The sequence below is a fragment of the Parastagonospora nodorum genome, assembly GCF_000146915.1.
Source record: "Parastagonospora nodorum SN15 chromosome Unknown scaffold_38, whole genome shotgun sequence".
Classification (NCBI taxonomy): domain Eukaryota; kingdom Fungi; phylum Ascomycota; class Dothideomycetes; order Pleosporales; family Phaeosphaeriaceae; genus Parastagonospora; species Parastagonospora nodorum.
This window is the reverse complement of record NW_001884586.1, coordinates 266,016-281,390: the sequence shown is the minus strand read 5'-3', so window position 1 is coordinate 281,390 and position 15,375 is coordinate 266,016. Positions and strand designations below refer to the sequence as shown.

Genomic DNA, 15,375 nt, shown 5'->3' with positions numbered 1-15,375 from the left:
GGGCAACGAATGAAGAGTATAAGAACCCATGATCTTGACCCAAGACCACACACCTCAACAGCAGAGCACCTCTCTTCCATCAAACCTTTACACAACAAAGTTTACAAACTTTCAAACTTTCAACAACCTTCGCAAACATAATGAAGGCTTTCGGTACAATCGCAGTCGGAGCGTTCTTGCTTCAAAGCCCACAGGTACGAGCGAGCCCAATTGAAGCTCGTGGGTGGGGATCAGTCCCAGATGCTGCCGAATCTCTTCTGAAGTATATTGGAATTTCTAAAGAACTTCTCCCCGATGCCACGAAGCTCTGGTAGGTCGTTGCGCAGTTCCCTCAAGTACAAGCACATTAAATCAACCCAGGGACTTCAAGGACAACCCCCAAATGTGTCAGGTCCGCATGGAAACAAATAACGGTGCAAACTGCAAAGCAACGGTTGAATGCAACGATGGCGTGAGAGAATACAACCCTGCTGGCGCTGGTTGGAACGTCTGCTTTGTTGGTGGACGACAGTACTTCAATGACCCCCGCATCGGCGACTTCAGTATCACTTTCGCAGAGAAGAACGGCAAGGGTCAGGGCCAAGGCCTGACGACGCCCATACTCCAGGTCAAGTATATCGACGACTGGAAAGTACTCCCAGTACAAGGCCTCGCCGAGGAGTTCCTCAAGTACGAAGACTGCGACCGACAGGGTCTGTTCACCTGCAATAAAGGGCCATACATCTGTCGTCATGGGTAAGCTATTTCTCTTCTGTAACACTGAGAATACCACCTATATTGACTACCTATCAGAGACATGGGCAATTCATACATTCAAGACTCCAAACTTAAGAGGTGGACCTGTGGTATCCCTAAGATCGGAAAGGGTGAAGGCCCATTAAACTCCAACGCACCAACAAACAACAAAGGGTTCGCCCCAGGATGGTGTGGCATACACGTTGTCCAGTACCAGAAGCCAAACCCTGCCAAGGATAGCTACTCACTCGAAGTGACAAGAGTCAACGACATACCTCCTTTTGTAAGGAGACTGTTCTTCCCAGGGTGGGCCTACTGCAAGTGTCACCAGCAGGCTGTAAGTGTTTGGTTAGGTCAAGACTGGCGCAGTCGATGCTGACCCTGTGAGGTTTGCATATGGAGGACAATCTTGGGATTCAAACGATAAGGCACGTTGTTCTGTTGGCAAGTACGACAATGGCAAGAGGCAGCTGGACTGCGGCTTCACTTGCGAGTAGAAGCGATTGTGAAATTCGATATTGCCAGGTGGTAGTGAACACTTGTGGCCAGTTGGCTTGAGTGGAGCTTGTTCCACCACAGATTTACGCAATGTAACTCATTATATGTTTTAGAGATTCGAATCATGCTCTCTTACAAAGATTAGGTGTAGTCTAGAACTGTAGTTCTTCGCTTCGCGATAACAAGGTCCCTCGTACATTGCTAGACGTTACTAATTTGGATGATGTCTCCTGAAGTGTCCAGAAGACACTCGTATCATATCAGTGCAGTGATCCCAGACAGGCTACGGAATAGGGTTCTACCGAGAATCAGTTACACGATACATGGGATATTCAGACTGCTCTAGGTTCATTCAAGCTGTACGTAGTATAACCTGGGCGCGCATTATTGTGTTCTGGTCTGTTTGTGCTCGGGTCAAAACTCATCTCTCTGTGCTGCAAAGATCCATTTATTACAATTTCGATCACAAAATCGAAGATGAGCGCTTGTGGAGTCGATAGTCGTAGCATTCAGTTGTAATCATATGGAGGACGATCGGCTATATATGTAGCCACTACTGGTACCAATATGCCAAATTCAGGACATCTTAGCTCATCATATCTTCATGTACATGCCGCACGTCATCATCATCATCATTAAGTCCAATGCTCGCAACCATGCACAGCCCGAAACGCGAAGTCTGCAATGTCATAGACATCCATCAAGCATTTTGTCTGAATACGACAGAACCCCCGTGGCGCATCTTGATAGTGTCGCGCGCTGCCATGACATGCAGTGCTCGGTTGAGAGCTTGTTCGGAGTATCCCTTTCCATCAACCATTTCACGTTTCAGTGTGGATAGGGCGACCTGCCACCCGACAGCCATGCGGCGCCTCAGCTCTTCTTCCAACTTGTTGACTTCTTCCATCAAATCTTTAGAGCCTTGGGCACCACCTTGATTGACCGCGTCCATGGTTGAAGCAAGGAAAAGGCGAATGGCCTCATCTACGTGTCGCTCCTCAGCAATAGGTGACAACGATAGCTTCGCAAGTGATTCCGTAATACGAATGATGGCTTCTAACTGACGGACGGTGATAGGAATGCTGGACCTCTGGTTGGCATTCATCTCCGAGGCATGGACTTGCCGCCGTATGCTGACAAAGTGCGAGGACAGCTTCTCAGCGGCTTCTGGCGCAAGCCGGGGCGCGCATCGTGTTCGACAGTATGTGATATACCGCTTCATCTTCTCAATGGAGATTTCGGCTTCCACTTCTTGCTGGATACCATGTCCGCCCATGGCAATACCCATGACGTGTTTGGCTATTGACTCGTCTCGATCGCGGTTGTGATCGTCTCGCACAATAAAGATCATGTCGAAACGTGACAAAATAGTAGTCTGAAAGTCGATGTTCTCGCCAGGTGTTTTCATATCATCGTAGCGACCAAATATTGGATTGGCAGCTGCCAGGACTGAGGTTCGCGAGTTCAGAATGGTGGTTATTCCAGCCTTGGCAATGGAAATGGTTTGCTGTTCCATGGCTTCGTGGATGGCGACACGATCCTCGTCTCTCATCTTGTCAAACTCGTCGATACAGACAACGCCACCGTCAGCCAGAACCATGGCACCGCCTTCGAGGTAGAATTCTCGCGATTGGGCATCACGTTGCACAGAGGCGGTCAGACCAGCTGCCGAGGAACCTTTTCCTGAGGTATAGATGGCGATCGGGGATACCTTTTCGACGAACTTGAGCAATTGAGATTTTGCGGTACCGGGATCACCAAGCAGCAAAACATTGATATCTCCGCGCAATTTCATCCCATCAGGTAGAATCTTCTTGGATCCACCCATTAGTAAACATGCAATGGCCTTTTTAATATCTTGATTCCCGTAGATGGAGGGCGCAATGCAACTAGCAAAGACGTCGTAAATATCCGGTCTTCGACTCATCTCCAGGAACTCCTGTTCTTCCTCAGCAGTGAAGACGGCATTGCCCTTGGTCGTATGGTCGACAGCGGTGTGGATACCAACTGCGCGTATGTACGGGTTACGGATGGCCACCGCAGCATTTCCTTGCCGCCTTGAGCCCTTTTGCTGGTAGATGGAGTACACACCAGTGATGGTGCATCTTGTGCCAGGTACTACCCGGTTGGCCAGATAGCGATCTGCTGAAATCATGATGTGCCGGGGGAGCTCACCAACAGGAACCTGGTCTGGTGCCTCCTGCAGCTTCAGGACTTGTTGGTCGATGAACTGACAACGCTCGTGCATGACATAGTATGGATCGAGGGGACACTTATCTCCAGCTTCTCCTTCGCCTCTTTTCCGGCTGCATGTACGCGGAAGAGAGATGCCTGAGAAGCCGCCCGAAACGGGCAACATTTCCTCGTGCTGGCAACTGCGGCACCGTATGGCAAGCGCAGTGGACTTGGAAGATAGTGTTGAGGCGCCAATGATGATGCCAGGTATTCGGACGAGATGCGAGACTTGGTTGGCTGTGAGGTCACGTATCGAAAGCTCGGATGCAGTCGAGTGAAGGAGTAACTGGTGCTCAGGCAGTTTGATATTCTTTTGCGAGGGGTAAACAATGCGCTGCGTGCAGCTCTTGAGCGCCGCTTCAAACTATTCACGTCAGCCAGTGCACTTGGCCATGATGCTCTTGCCACCAACTTACGAGCGGTATCACTTCGGCTGGATTGGATGTGAGGTTTTGCGCAAGCTCGTCGTTGTAAACAATGAGGTGGGCTATGTCAATGTCGCAATAGTACTGCTTGACCAGCACATTCTCTCGGATTTGATCTCTATCATATCATCAGACCATGCACGGCGCCTAGTGTGTGGTGAATGCGCATACCGGTAAACGAAGACATTATCGAGGGTGAACTCCATGATGAAGTCAACCAGTGCTTGCTGGATGCGCGAAGGAGCCGTCGCATCTTGCACTCCATCGGCTGCCTGGCTGCCGAAGAGACTGACCGAGTATGCTGACTGTCTGTCGGCCATCGTGTATCGTGATGTTGTGTTTGTTGGTGAGGGGCCGATTTGCGAGGTGGGCTGCGGGCAATTAGGGGAGCAGCGACGCGTAGAATCAATCAAAAGTCGCGACCGACCGCGACATGGCCCGTGCCGTCATTAAATCCACTTTGGGTTTAGCCCAGCCCCGCGTTCTTCGCTTCGCCTTCAGCATCGATGTGCAGGCATTTTCGACACCAGACTGGCTTCTGAGGCTCGCAGTCGACAGCGGTAGGGCCCATGTGAGCGCTTACACGTGTGAGTTTCTGGCACAATTGAGCCTGGCCTGTCATCCCATCGCTTTCATCTTTTACAGCATCACCCATTCAGTCCAGCCGACCTCAAATCCACTCGTCTCCGATTTGGGCGCTATCATGTACCACGCGATGTTCTCGAAATCCCCTAGCCGACTTCCGGCGTCGAACTGCGCACCTGAAAGTGACAATGAGTTATTTGTTATGCTCAGCCTCAAAATTCACCAGAGTCGAGAAGGTGTAGTCTTGACGTGAATCATCACTAACTATCTGTATCCTGGCAGGCCTTGCCAAACCGCCTCGTGTATCATCATCGTTCTGGCTGGATTCGGCATACCATATGCTGCGACTGACGACACACGCGTTGAAGCCCCAGATATCGACCCATACCCATGGGCGGAGTGATCCAAGGCACACTAAAGAACCTATTCATTCCGGAAGTCTATCGGGAGCTAACTCCTTCTCCTGCAAAGTCTCAAACCTTGGCAACATAATGTCTCTACCAAGCGCGTCTGAAGTAACAAGTCTGCTTGGAAATTGGCAGATGCAAGAAGGGTGCCATATTCTTGAGCATGTGGATCTTCTTGATCCACACGTGGGATCTCTTTTGATCCTTACTGACTGTTCCTGCTTTAGTTTTGTTTTCTTGGATGCTGTTGTCGCGCACTCTGGTCGCATCATCTCCGTCGTCGAGTGGAATCAAGACTACTCTGGGACACTGAGTGCACAGATCTGTTTGCTCTCGCGCAATCAGTGTATTGGCCTTTTTAAAGCACCAGTCAAACACCTGAGAGGCCATGGTCGCAGAAGTCAACGCGTTATGCACCCTGTCGATTCCATCAGTAGCAGGCAGAGCAGCTGCGGACCTTTAGAAGTCATCAGCAATCGTTGCGTAGACAGCATTCCATGCGACATAGCGCTCCCAAACTTCAGGCTCAATTGCTGATCTTTGTAGTCTCGAACATGATGTCGGTGGAACCCCGCGCATTCGAGAGATGGTATTCGATCTTCCCGTTCTGGATGATGAGAAAACCAGATCCCCAAAACAGATGGGTATCGACACGCCCCCGTCAACTTCAGCAAGTATCGCTTACACAAAAGTCCTGCGAAAATGTCAGCAGGATATCAGCATGAAAGGCAACAACTGCGGCGCAGCATCGATACGGCGATTATTGAATGGGAGAGCAAAGCCGGAATACGGCACTGTGATGTCTGGCGCAGCTTCTTGTCGTCCTTGGAGTTCGACTTCCCGCTCTGGAATTGAGGAAATGCGACACCACTCAGGACCATCACGAACGCTGCGTGTTCAGATGCGCAACTGTCATTGGTTCCCGAAAGCGACGCCCACAAGTTGCAAGGAAGCTCTGCCGAGCACGCCGAGGGCGGAATCGCCAAGCGAATCCTCCATCAGACACGGCGGAGGAACCCACTAGAGTCACCACCGATTCCTACCACACCAACGACTGTCTTGATCTGGTGTTTGCCACTACTTCCAAGCGGCCAAGGGGACGAGTTGTTTCTCAGGTGGAGCATGCACATTTGCTCGGGCGTTCCGTAGGCCTGGTTCGGAGCATCAGAGCACACATGAGTGGAACAGTAATCGTGATTGGATGTCCCGGGCATAATGTAGCGGTTGAGAGATTTTATCTCCCAAGGCGGTAAGATGGTGTTAGCAAGAGTATTTGGTATATAGAGTGCGTCCGATCAGCCCTCGCCAGATAGAGGTCAACCAGCACTCGGGCAACGCAGAAAATCCATCGGGACGTTTTCAAGACACGATCCATCAAGATGGCAGCTCTCCCGCAGTTCGATTACATCTTTGCTATAGCCACACTATTTGCTTTCCTCGACGCCTGGAACATCGGTAAGCTGCTGTCCCTCCCAGTCACTTCGTCACATTCGGCTACCCATAATTCTACAATCATACTTCCACTCAACGTACAGTGGTCCGTATGTCCAACATCCTCTGACTAAACCAGGTGCCAACGATGTTGCCAACTCCTTCGCGACCTCGGTCGCTTCCCGCTCGCTCACTCTCAAGCAAGCCATGTGCATCGCCTCTGTAATGGAATTCGCGGGTGCAATGCTTGTCGGTTCGCGCGTCACAGACACCATCCGAACCAAGGTCATCTCGACCTCGTTGTTCGAGTCTGATCCTTCCGTTCTCATGCTCGCCATGACCTGTGCCATCGTCGGTTCCGCTACCTACCTTACAATCGCCACTCGCTTCACTATGCCTGTTTCGACCACGCACTCCATCATGGGTGGCGTGATTGGTGTTGGTATTGCTTCGGCCGGTACACAGGGTGTCAACTGGTCCTTCAAGGGTGTTTCGCAGGTTTTCGCTGCCTGGGGTATTGCTCCTGGTATCTCGGCTTGTTTTGGTGCTATCATTTTCTTGATCACGAAGCATGGTGTTATGCGTCGCAACAACCCAGTGAAGAAGGCCTTTATCATGGTTCCACTGTACTGTCAGTTCTCCTCAGGTCTTCGATCTTCAACACGTATGCTGACAAGCGACAACAGTCTTCCTTACTTCGTTCTTGTTGGCCCTCCTTATTGTCTGGAAAGGTGGCTCGGCGAAGATCAAGCTTTCTGACGAGCAGTCTGTCGGTGTCGCCTTCGGTGTTGGAGCTGGTGTCGCCATCATAGTTGCTACATTCTTTATTCCATTCCTCCACCGCAAAATCATCGTGGAAGACTGGGAGCTCAAGAGCTGGGAAGTGATCAAGGGTCCTCTTCTGCTACGTCGCCCACAGCCAACTCCCAGACCCGAGGGTGTTCCCGGTATTCGCGACTTCTACGCGGGCCACTTGACCGCTGAAGAACTTGAGGCCAAGCGTGCCGCTGAAGCAAGCGCAGTTTCCGACGACGTCGAGAAAGGCGCTGCTAGTAGTTCCGTTAATGTCAAGGGTGACGGCAGTGACTCTGACATCACTCCGCTTCCATCTGTCTCCCCAGCACACGTTGCCAAAGCCGATCGTCAGCTCTCCAAGCCGAAGAAGTGCCCTCCCCCAGGCCCCTGGTACACCCCAGCTGTCGCCTGGTACTGGATCAAGTACGCCGCTCTCCACGGTGTCGAGCAGGATGTTGTCGACCAGCAAAAGCACCGCGACTTTCTCTCCGGCGACATTGAAAAGGTTCACGCCACTGGCGAGCACTATGACAACCGTGCCGAATACACCTACTCTTTCCTCCAGGTCCTCACTGCCTCAACCACGTCATTTGCCCATGGTGCTAACGACGTTTCAAACGCTATCGGCCCTTATACTACCATTTACTTCATCTGGTCCACAGCGAAGATCAGTACCAAGGTACCTGTTCCTCTTTGGATCCTCGCTTTCGGTGGTGCTGGCATTGTTGTCGGTCTTTGGACATATGGATACAACATCATGCGCGCGCTTGGTAACAAGATCACTCTGCACTCGCCCGCGCGTGGTTTCTCCATGGAGCTCGGTGCTGCGATTACAATCATCATGGCCACTAAACTCGCGCTACCCGTCTCGACTACACAGTGCATTACTGGAGCTACAGTTGGTGTAGGTCTCTGCAATGGCACCTGGAGGACGATTAACTGGCGCATGGTTGCTTGGATCTACTTTGGCTGGTTTATCACCTTACCTTCTGCCGGTATCATTTCTGGGTGCTTGATGGGTATTGTGCTTAATGCTCCTCGCTGGGGTGGTGGTGTGTAGATCCGAAAAGATTGACAATATAAACTGAGGTCAGTCATGACAGTCGATGTTGTCCCTGAGGTTAAAGGGACTTCCGCTCATACACTCGCTTGTTGCAAGATCGAAACCCTTTTCTTATCAATCAATGTAAAATAGACTCAAGATCATTGTATGTGCTTTGCCAACAACTGATCACGCGAACATAGTATGAAAGCGCTTTGGCGTTATAATTTAGTTGCTCTGCAATAACTCAACAAATAGATTCGTGATGGGGGAGGGATGATTTGGATGCGAAGACGAAGAGGCATTGTCATAACCAAGTATCTGTATTACGTTATCGCTGGGCTTCTTCTGACAAGTTATAACGATGCATATCCGTCTAGTCGATTCTACGTGCACAGCTAAGTTGAGAATTTTCTTTTTTGATCTGTCTGGACATTGGCTAGCGGGAGGCCTAGTCACGACTTTGGCTCGAGTGCTTTGATTTCGTCGTTCCAGTCTCCATTGGCTTCATTTGCTACCAATGTGCCCGAGCGCAACCACAACTGCTCTCCAAGCTGTACTTCGGCCAACGAAAAACTATCTGGGAACAATTGCAATCGGTGATAACGTAGGGCTGCCATCTCATCTAGAAGCTCATACAGCTCCATGGAGCAATCTCGAATACTATCGATCAACATCCGCAGCTGGTGGAACGCTGCAGTGGGTATTTTTCGACCACAGCCCGCGTTTAGGCCATTGTATACGTTGCGATATGATTGACTCAGTTGACGAAGTATTAAAGTCATTATGGTTTGCATGGGCTCTATCGTCCAACGTGGCGGGCAGGCACTACAAACAGACACGAGCTGCCTGTGCCAATCGTCCGGTTTCTGGCCATGATGTACTTTTCGAACACTGGGAGTGTGTGACTTCCACTTTTGCCCAAATGCGAGTTTATGATGCACTCGAGCACTCTTGTCATGAAACCGGTCTCCAATTGCAACCTTGTGTCCAGCTGCAACGCGTTGATACCTTTCCACGGCCGCCTTGAAATAGGTAGGGTTTTGTCTTCGGTGCACCGCAACACTTCGTATCTTATCCAGGTCTTTGATGAGTTCAAGGAGCTCAAAGGTGTTAAGATCGAGCGCGTGCACTGGTTCAGAAACGCGCTTATAGATGTTTAGTGGGGAGGTACGCAATATATATTTTATGGCCTGCGACCCCACGTGAAGCAGATTGAAAGGGACAATACTCAGGTTGGCGGCATGAGCCCCACGATAGTGTTCAATCCAAAACCGGTTTACCACTGCAGGTTGACTCTTTGACTCAAATTGGGTGAGACGCAATGATCTTTCCGTGCGCTTGGCCTTGAAGACAAGTTGGGATCTGTGGTAGTACGAGAGCCCAGCGTTTTTCCACAATTTTCCGTCCCAATGCGACCATGCGAACAAGCCGTGACGATTTGTGAAGTATGGCAATACTGGAAGCACGGCGATGCGCGAGCCATCTAGGTGAGTCTGTTGTTCGTTGACTACTGGTGAGAGTAATTTCTTGAAGCGTTTGCCACGCGGAAATGTACTGGCGCGCATCGAAGCAGTATAGTAAGAAGTCGAGCCAGAATTGTGTTGACGTCCTCTATACCTACCCAAGTAGTGATGATGAAAAAATCCTGTCTGAAAGATCACACCAAAACTCGATTCGGGACTAGTTGTGCACGGACAGCGACAGCACAGCCGCCTCGCGTGAGGTGGCCTTCAACTCGCTAAACGTTTGGACATAGTAAAGTCATATAGAAAGATCCTTTCGATTTATCATGGCTGCAACTGCGCCAGAAAAGTTTTGTTAAATTAGTTTTCATTGTTTACCACAAACTGAAGATTATTATTCTAGCGAAGCAATCACTTCTACGATTGGCAGAAGCACGTATTAGCCAACTCAATGCTATCTAAAACGTCCTGGATATGCGTTCGATTGTGTAACCCGTATCACGTGATCGGGGTTTTGCTACGACCTAGGGGTAAATGGACGATCTCACCTATGTAAACAATCTTATGTCTTTCATCACACTCAACATGTTCTTGTCTCTATAATTGTTCAACAATATGAGCGGTAACTTGGAGGTGTGTTGCTCGTATGTTCTTGAAAGGTTCGACTCAGTTCCATGGCTTTTGCGGGTGGTGCTTTGAGGCCGAGTGCGCAAAATGGCTGCGGACTTAGTTGGGACCAGGCCCCAAAGATTGTCTTCGTTTCGTTTCGGCCGCCAAATCATTCCACATGTTCTTCCCCATATCGACCCGCCGACCCAGCATGCGTCCCGGATATTGCTGCATGCTGTAATACTGCAGGACCTTGAGCTCGCGTTGCAGTTGCAACAGGCCTCTATAGACGTGCAAAACAGATCTTGCGTGGCTGTTCAACTCGTCCAACTTCTTTTCAGAGGTCATGTGTCCGTTGTATTTCTTCAGCCAGCCACACCAAAGGAGTTGTCTTTTTATGTCAGTAATGATGATTTTGATGGTAGACGATAAGGGCTCGATAGCCCACAGCTCGGGGTACGCGTTATGACGATCTGCATGTTTGACAGAAGGCTCTGCCTCTTGTGCAATTCCCTTCGCAGAATTTTTCTGAGGAGCGACGTATCGTGAGTCACGCTGAGCTCTAGCATGAGTTTCAGCATAAAAGGGCAAATGTTTGAATAGTCCCAGGGTCAAGCGGCACTGGCGCAATGTTTTCCCCCTGGCCAGGATAAAGCCGTGGAAGTGCTTGGAAGCGGCTATGTATTTTGCAAATCTTTGGCGCATGGCTAATGGGGCGGTACTCAGGACGCAGGCTAGCGCATCAGTTTCTGCCACGATTGCATGTAATTTCTCATCATCGCGATGCGCATCGAGTTGTATACGATGATAAGTCACCCAAAAAGTGCCAAGTTGATGACCTGGGTTCCGAGCTAAGTCCTGTTGTGCCTTGTGCAATGAGGCCTCCTTCCGCCTCTTTGTAGGCATTAGAGCCTCGTAAGTAGGCATGTCTTCGGTATTGTCTGGCCAGGCACCACGGTCGAAATTGTCCCAGTTGATGGCTTGGATGTTGCGTGGGGTAGATCTGGGGCCACCGCCACTCATTTGTCGAGATGGGAAAGAAAGTGTAATTCTGGCTCTGGCATCCTTTGGGTATACGAAAGCTCCTTGAGACATTGTCATTCGTGTTACCATGGCTCCTGCAGCATTTGCCATGATTGTCTGCGCTGTATTTCGGTCAACACTGCTTGTCTAGTCTTGGTTTCCTCGACGCGACGTTGTGCGTGCGTACTGGTAGAAAGAGAAATGGTGGCGGTTTGTGGAAAGATGGTAGCGGAAAGGCGGCGGGCAAGCTTTTGTGAGCAAAGGATTCGTAGTTGTAGGTGGTGCAGTCGCAGAAGTGGCACGTGAGTGGCTAGCAAGTCTTGGCTCCTCCGAGCTCCGACGAACTTTTGATGTCGGCGCGGCCACGCCATGGTGGCATAGAGACATGATGGCAAACCCACGTTCCTTGGTTTCTCCTCTGAGCCGATTGGCAACATTCTCGGTTGGCGCATCAAGACCAGTCGTCGCCCGCGTCTCCGCGCTGCCGTGTCCATCGATACGATGCGCAACAACGAAAGCCCCCAAAAAGAAGAACAAGAAAGGCCGGAATACCTTCGTCCAATATGACCTCAAGAAAACGGAGCAGTTCCCGCTGGTGGATGCGATGCAGTGCGTCACACGTGGCTGTCCTAGAAGGCCGAGCGACTGACGCTGAGCAGATACATCCGCGCCTTCGAAGTCGGCCGCAACCCGTCGTCCTCCAAGTACGAGCTCCACGTGCGCCTACGCTCTCTTAAAAACGGGCCCACTGTTCGAAACCGCTTGCGACTGCCGCATCCCGTCAAAACGGACATACGCATCTGCGTCATCGCGGCCCCAGACTCCAAAGCCGCGGCCGAGGCACGAGCCGAAGGGGCGGTGCTTGTTGGCGAAGACGACATTTTCGCGCAGATCAAGGAGGGCATCATCGAGTTCGACCGATGCTTGTGCCATATTGACAGCCTGCAGAAGCTCAACAAAGCTGCATTGGGCCGGCAACTGGGTCCCAAGGGACTGATGCCGAGCGCGAAGACGGGCACCGTTGTCACAAATGTGGGCGCTAGTGTGAGGAACATGGTGGGGGCAAGCGAGTACAGAGAAAGAATGGGCGTGGTCAGGATGGCCGTGGGACAACTGGGGTTCACGCCCGAGGAGATGCAGAGGAATGTCAAGGCGTTCATGGACGCAGTGAAGAAGGACATCGCGCAGCTGAGCCTGAAAATAACAAAGGAGATTCATGAAGTGGTAAGCCAAAGACACCCGATATGCTCGGCTACATAGCTAACGTTACAATAGGTATTGAGCTCGACGAATGCGCCGGGCTTTACGCTCAATGGCGACTTTAGAGGCGCAAACTCAATAGCGACAAAGGAGCTCTCTGGCCCGTTATGAAATTGCTCGCTCATGGGTGTACAATAAATGTACTATATTAAACGCCCTCGCTATGCTGATGTCATATCCATATCATGTTGCTTTCAGTGACTTGAGGACTTCTACTGCTTCTGCAGCCTGTTCCATGTTTGCGTACATCTTCATAATGCTCATTACCCTGCCCTGCCCAGCCTTTCCTGCATTCTTCGCTTGCTGCGTTGCAGTACTCAGATCGAGCAACAACGTGCTGCGCACTTTCGCCATCCGCGTCGTCTGTGCTTCAACGAAAGGATGGTTGTCGAGGCTCTTCTCCAGCTCTTGCATTAGTCTGTACTGCATGACGTTCCTTCGCAGTTTCGTAAGGGAAACGCCATAGCTTGCATCGTCCTCATCGTCTTCGTCTTCGTCTTCGTCTTCGTCGTCCTCGCTGTCTGAGACATCGTCTTCTCTGTTGTTGTTGACGTGATTTGCCCCACTGCTGATGTCCAGATCTTGCTCGAGCTCCCGCAGTCTCGCATCATAATCAATGAGCCGCCGCCCCAGTTCAATCTTTACCCTCACGTCTCTTCTTTCCCCCAGCAGGGCTCCCACCTCTTGTTCCCTCTCATCAACTGCCCGCTTCAGTCCATCAACTTCTTTTCTGAACCCCAGTAACCCTACCCTTACTTCCTCGACTTTCTCTTCACCACCATGCAAGCTGTTTCCCAGATTCAGAAAGTCCTGGTAATTGGAGTTGACGAGGTCCAGCAGCTCTTTGCTTAGTAGCTGTGAGCGCGACCTTAGCTCTGAGCGCAAGTCTTCGAGTGTCTGGTGCCGATTCGATAGTGTAGAGAGATAGGTCGATGGCGAAAAGTCTGGCGCGAGGAAGTCATTGCGCTGAAGGGGCGCAGGGTAGGGCAGAGTATCGAGGTCCTCGTCGTCGTCGGAATTTGAGCGCGAGTCTCCGAACTGCGCCGTTAGCTGACGTCTTGGGAGCTGCCAACACTCTTGGGCCCAGCATACAAATGCACACAGAGACTATGCACGTACTTGAAATTTACTCATGGCGGTGAGCTTCCTGCCATTGGCGAATGTCGACGCGCCAGGTGTTCGCCGAAGTCCAAATAACCTCTACCGGTATCGATAAGGTTGCATGCGCTTGACATGGGACCCGGAAAAGGAACCGAGGGTCTTTCGGAATGACGCTGGCAAGTCGCCATGGTTAATAATCGCGTGCCTTTTTAGTGCATTGCACCCCTCGGCGGGGCTTCTGTGATGCTTATTGCTTCGAATTATTCTTAAATCCGAACCTCTTCGTTTCCGCTGTACCCGTGAATTGTGCAAAGACGCAGGATTTGCATTTGATTCGAAAGACAATGTCACTGCCACAGCCCGAGCTTCCTGAGCCAGCCCATCCTACTATCGATTCGATGCTGAGCCGCAAGTTTGGGAAGGAGGTTGCCAATTACTTCTCTGGTATCCTTTACACACCTATGAGCTTATTGCCAGATTAACACTGCAAAGGCTCTCCCCTCAACCGCGTGTCTTTCCTGCGCCCCGACCACACCTTTCTGTCGCAAGCGCTCAAGCACCCGTCCACAACCTTCCTGCTCTTCAACAACCTTGACCCCCTCGTTCACGCAAAGGACAAGCTAGCCCATCGCAAGTATGCCGACGTGAAGGCCATCATTGGCGATGACCCGTTTCATCGAAGTGAGGAGGACACGATTGCGCAATACAATTCGTCGCTGTACCTACCGCAGATAATATTCCTCGGGCTCGACGAGAGAGAAGCAGGTTTTGAGTACAAGGGAAGATACAAAGGCCAGCCATGGTTCGCAGTCGACGTTACGCCAAAGGAAAGTATCAAAGAGGCAGCAGAGAAACTGGTCGAGAATTTGAAGGCGGAAGGCTTGACTTTCAATGCTGGTAGGATGAATATGAGTCTACCTGCTGAGCAAGGTACGCCAATGCTACATTAAAACGACTGGCAATGAGTGCATACTGATTTTGTCTAGCTGCCATATACGCCGAGGCTCGCCACCTCCTCGACTGGAACGCCCGCAACCCGTTTTGTGCCTCTTGCGGCTACAAAACTCTCTCCATCAATGCCGGTTTCAAACGCACGTGTCCACCCAAGGACATCGCCCCCGAAGTCACAAACGCTGGTGAGCGGCCACCATGTGCAACTCGCACAGGCATATCCAACCTATGCTTTCCACGCACCGACCCGACAGTCATCATGGCCGTAGTATCTGCCGATGGCAAGAAGATCCTCCTTGGGCGCCAAAAGCGTTGGCCTCCATACTGGTACAGCACCCTTGCCGGATTTCTCGAACCTGCCGAGAGCGTGGAGGAAGCTGTGAGGCGCGAAGTGTGGGAAGAGTCTGGGATTCATCTCGGCCGAGTAGTCATCCATTCGACACAGCCGTGGCCGTACCCTGCGAATCTTATGATTGGAGCTATTGGACAAGCAATTCCAGAGGGCGAGGAGATTAACCTCGGACATGATGCCGAATTGGAGGATGCGAAGTGGTTCACTGCAGAGGAAGTCCGAGAGGCACTCAAGGTTGGCACGAGTGGATTGGGAGAGGATGCGCCCGAGGGGTACAAGGAGGGCGGATTGAGATTGCCACCCAAGACAGCGATTGCAAATCAGCTGATGACGGCTGTCGTTAACGGATTTGCATCTGGGACGCCGATGATTTAGATGCTGTTATGTCGATTCAGCATGGTTGTAGAAATAGATAAATGCAAATAGTGTAGAGGAATGTTGGTCGACTACAATTCAGATT

General features: G+C 51.0%; 8 protein-coding genes across 8 annotated transcripts; 5 read left to right on the top strand and 3 right to left on the bottom strand.

Annotated features, from left to right (window-relative positions):
* Window positions 1-140: 140 nt before the first annotated feature.
* SNOG_15535 (hypothetical protein) lies at window positions 141-1,232 on the top strand (the record flags this gene model as incomplete). Its single annotated transcript, XM_001805628.1, is given in 4 exon segments — window positions 141-310; window positions 361-735; window positions 793-1,072; window positions 1,089-1,232. The coding sequence occupies 4 exon segments, from the start codon at window positions 141-143 to the stop codon at window positions 1,230-1,232; spliced, it is 969 nt and encodes a 322-aa protein (XP_001805680.1).
* A 701-nt stretch (window positions 1,233-1,933) lies between these two features.
* On the bottom strand, window positions 1,934-4,213 carry SNOG_15534 (hypothetical protein; the record flags this gene model as incomplete). The annotated part of the gene is made up of 3 exons (XM_001805627.1): window positions 1,934-3,832; window positions 3,885-4,011; window positions 4,065-4,213. The coding sequence occupies 3 exons, from the start codon at window positions 4,211-4,213 to the stop codon at window positions 1,934-1,936; spliced, it is 2,175 nt and encodes a 724-aa protein (XP_001805679.1).
* A 113-nt stretch (window positions 4,214-4,326) lies between these two features.
* On the top strand, window positions 4,327-4,731 carry SNOG_15533 (hypothetical protein; the record flags this gene model as incomplete). Its single annotated transcript, XM_001805626.1, has 2 exons — window positions 4,327-4,480; window positions 4,553-4,731. The coding sequence occupies 2 exons, from the start codon at window positions 4,327-4,329 to the stop codon at window positions 4,729-4,731; spliced, it is 333 nt and encodes a 110-aa protein (XP_001805678.1).
* A 1,533-nt stretch (window positions 4,732-6,264) lies between these two features.
* SNOG_15532 (hypothetical protein) lies at window positions 6,265-8,171 on the top strand (the record flags this gene model as incomplete). Its single annotated transcript, XM_001805625.1, has 3 exons — window positions 6,265-6,364; window positions 6,456-6,980; window positions 7,003-8,171. 3 exons carry the CDS (start codon window positions 6,265-6,267, stop codon window positions 8,169-8,171), a joined length of 1,794 nt encoding a protein of 597 aa, XP_001805677.1.
* Window positions 8,172-10,345: 2,174 nt separating this feature from the next.
* SNOG_15531 (hypothetical protein) lies at window positions 10,346-11,362 on the bottom strand (the record flags this gene model as incomplete). The annotated part of the gene is made up of 1 exon (XM_001805624.1): window positions 10,346-11,362. One exon carries the CDS (start codon window positions 11,360-11,362, stop codon window positions 10,346-10,348), a length of 1,017 nt encoding a protein of 338 aa, XP_001805676.1.
* Window positions 11,363-11,639: 277 nt separating this feature from the next.
* On the top strand, window positions 11,640-12,667 carry SNOG_15530 (hypothetical protein; the record flags this gene model as incomplete). Its single annotated transcript, XM_001805623.1, has 3 exons — window positions 11,640-11,860; window positions 11,911-12,475; window positions 12,527-12,667. 3 exons carry the CDS (start codon window positions 11,640-11,642, stop codon window positions 12,620-12,622), a joined length of 882 nt encoding a protein of 293 aa, XP_001805675.1. The 3' UTR covers window positions 12,623-12,667.
* Window positions 12,668-12,694: 27 nt separating this feature from the next.
* Window positions 12,695-13,645, bottom strand: SNOG_15529 (hypothetical protein; the record flags this gene model as incomplete). The annotated part of the gene is made up of 2 exons (XM_001805622.1): window positions 12,695-13,549; window positions 13,631-13,645. The coding sequence occupies 2 exons, from the start codon at window positions 13,643-13,645 to the stop codon at window positions 12,695-12,697; spliced, it is 870 nt and encodes a 289-aa protein (XP_001805674.1).
* Window positions 13,646-13,956: 311 nt separating this feature from the next.
* Window positions 13,957-15,290, top strand: SNOG_15528 (hypothetical protein; the record flags this gene model as incomplete). Its single annotated transcript, XM_001805621.1, has 3 exons — window positions 13,957-14,056; window positions 14,105-14,542; window positions 14,599-15,290. 3 exons carry the CDS (start codon window positions 13,957-13,959, stop codon window positions 15,288-15,290), a joined length of 1,230 nt encoding a protein of 409 aa, XP_001805673.1.
* Between the last annotated feature and the right edge of the window lie 85 nt (window positions 15,291-15,375).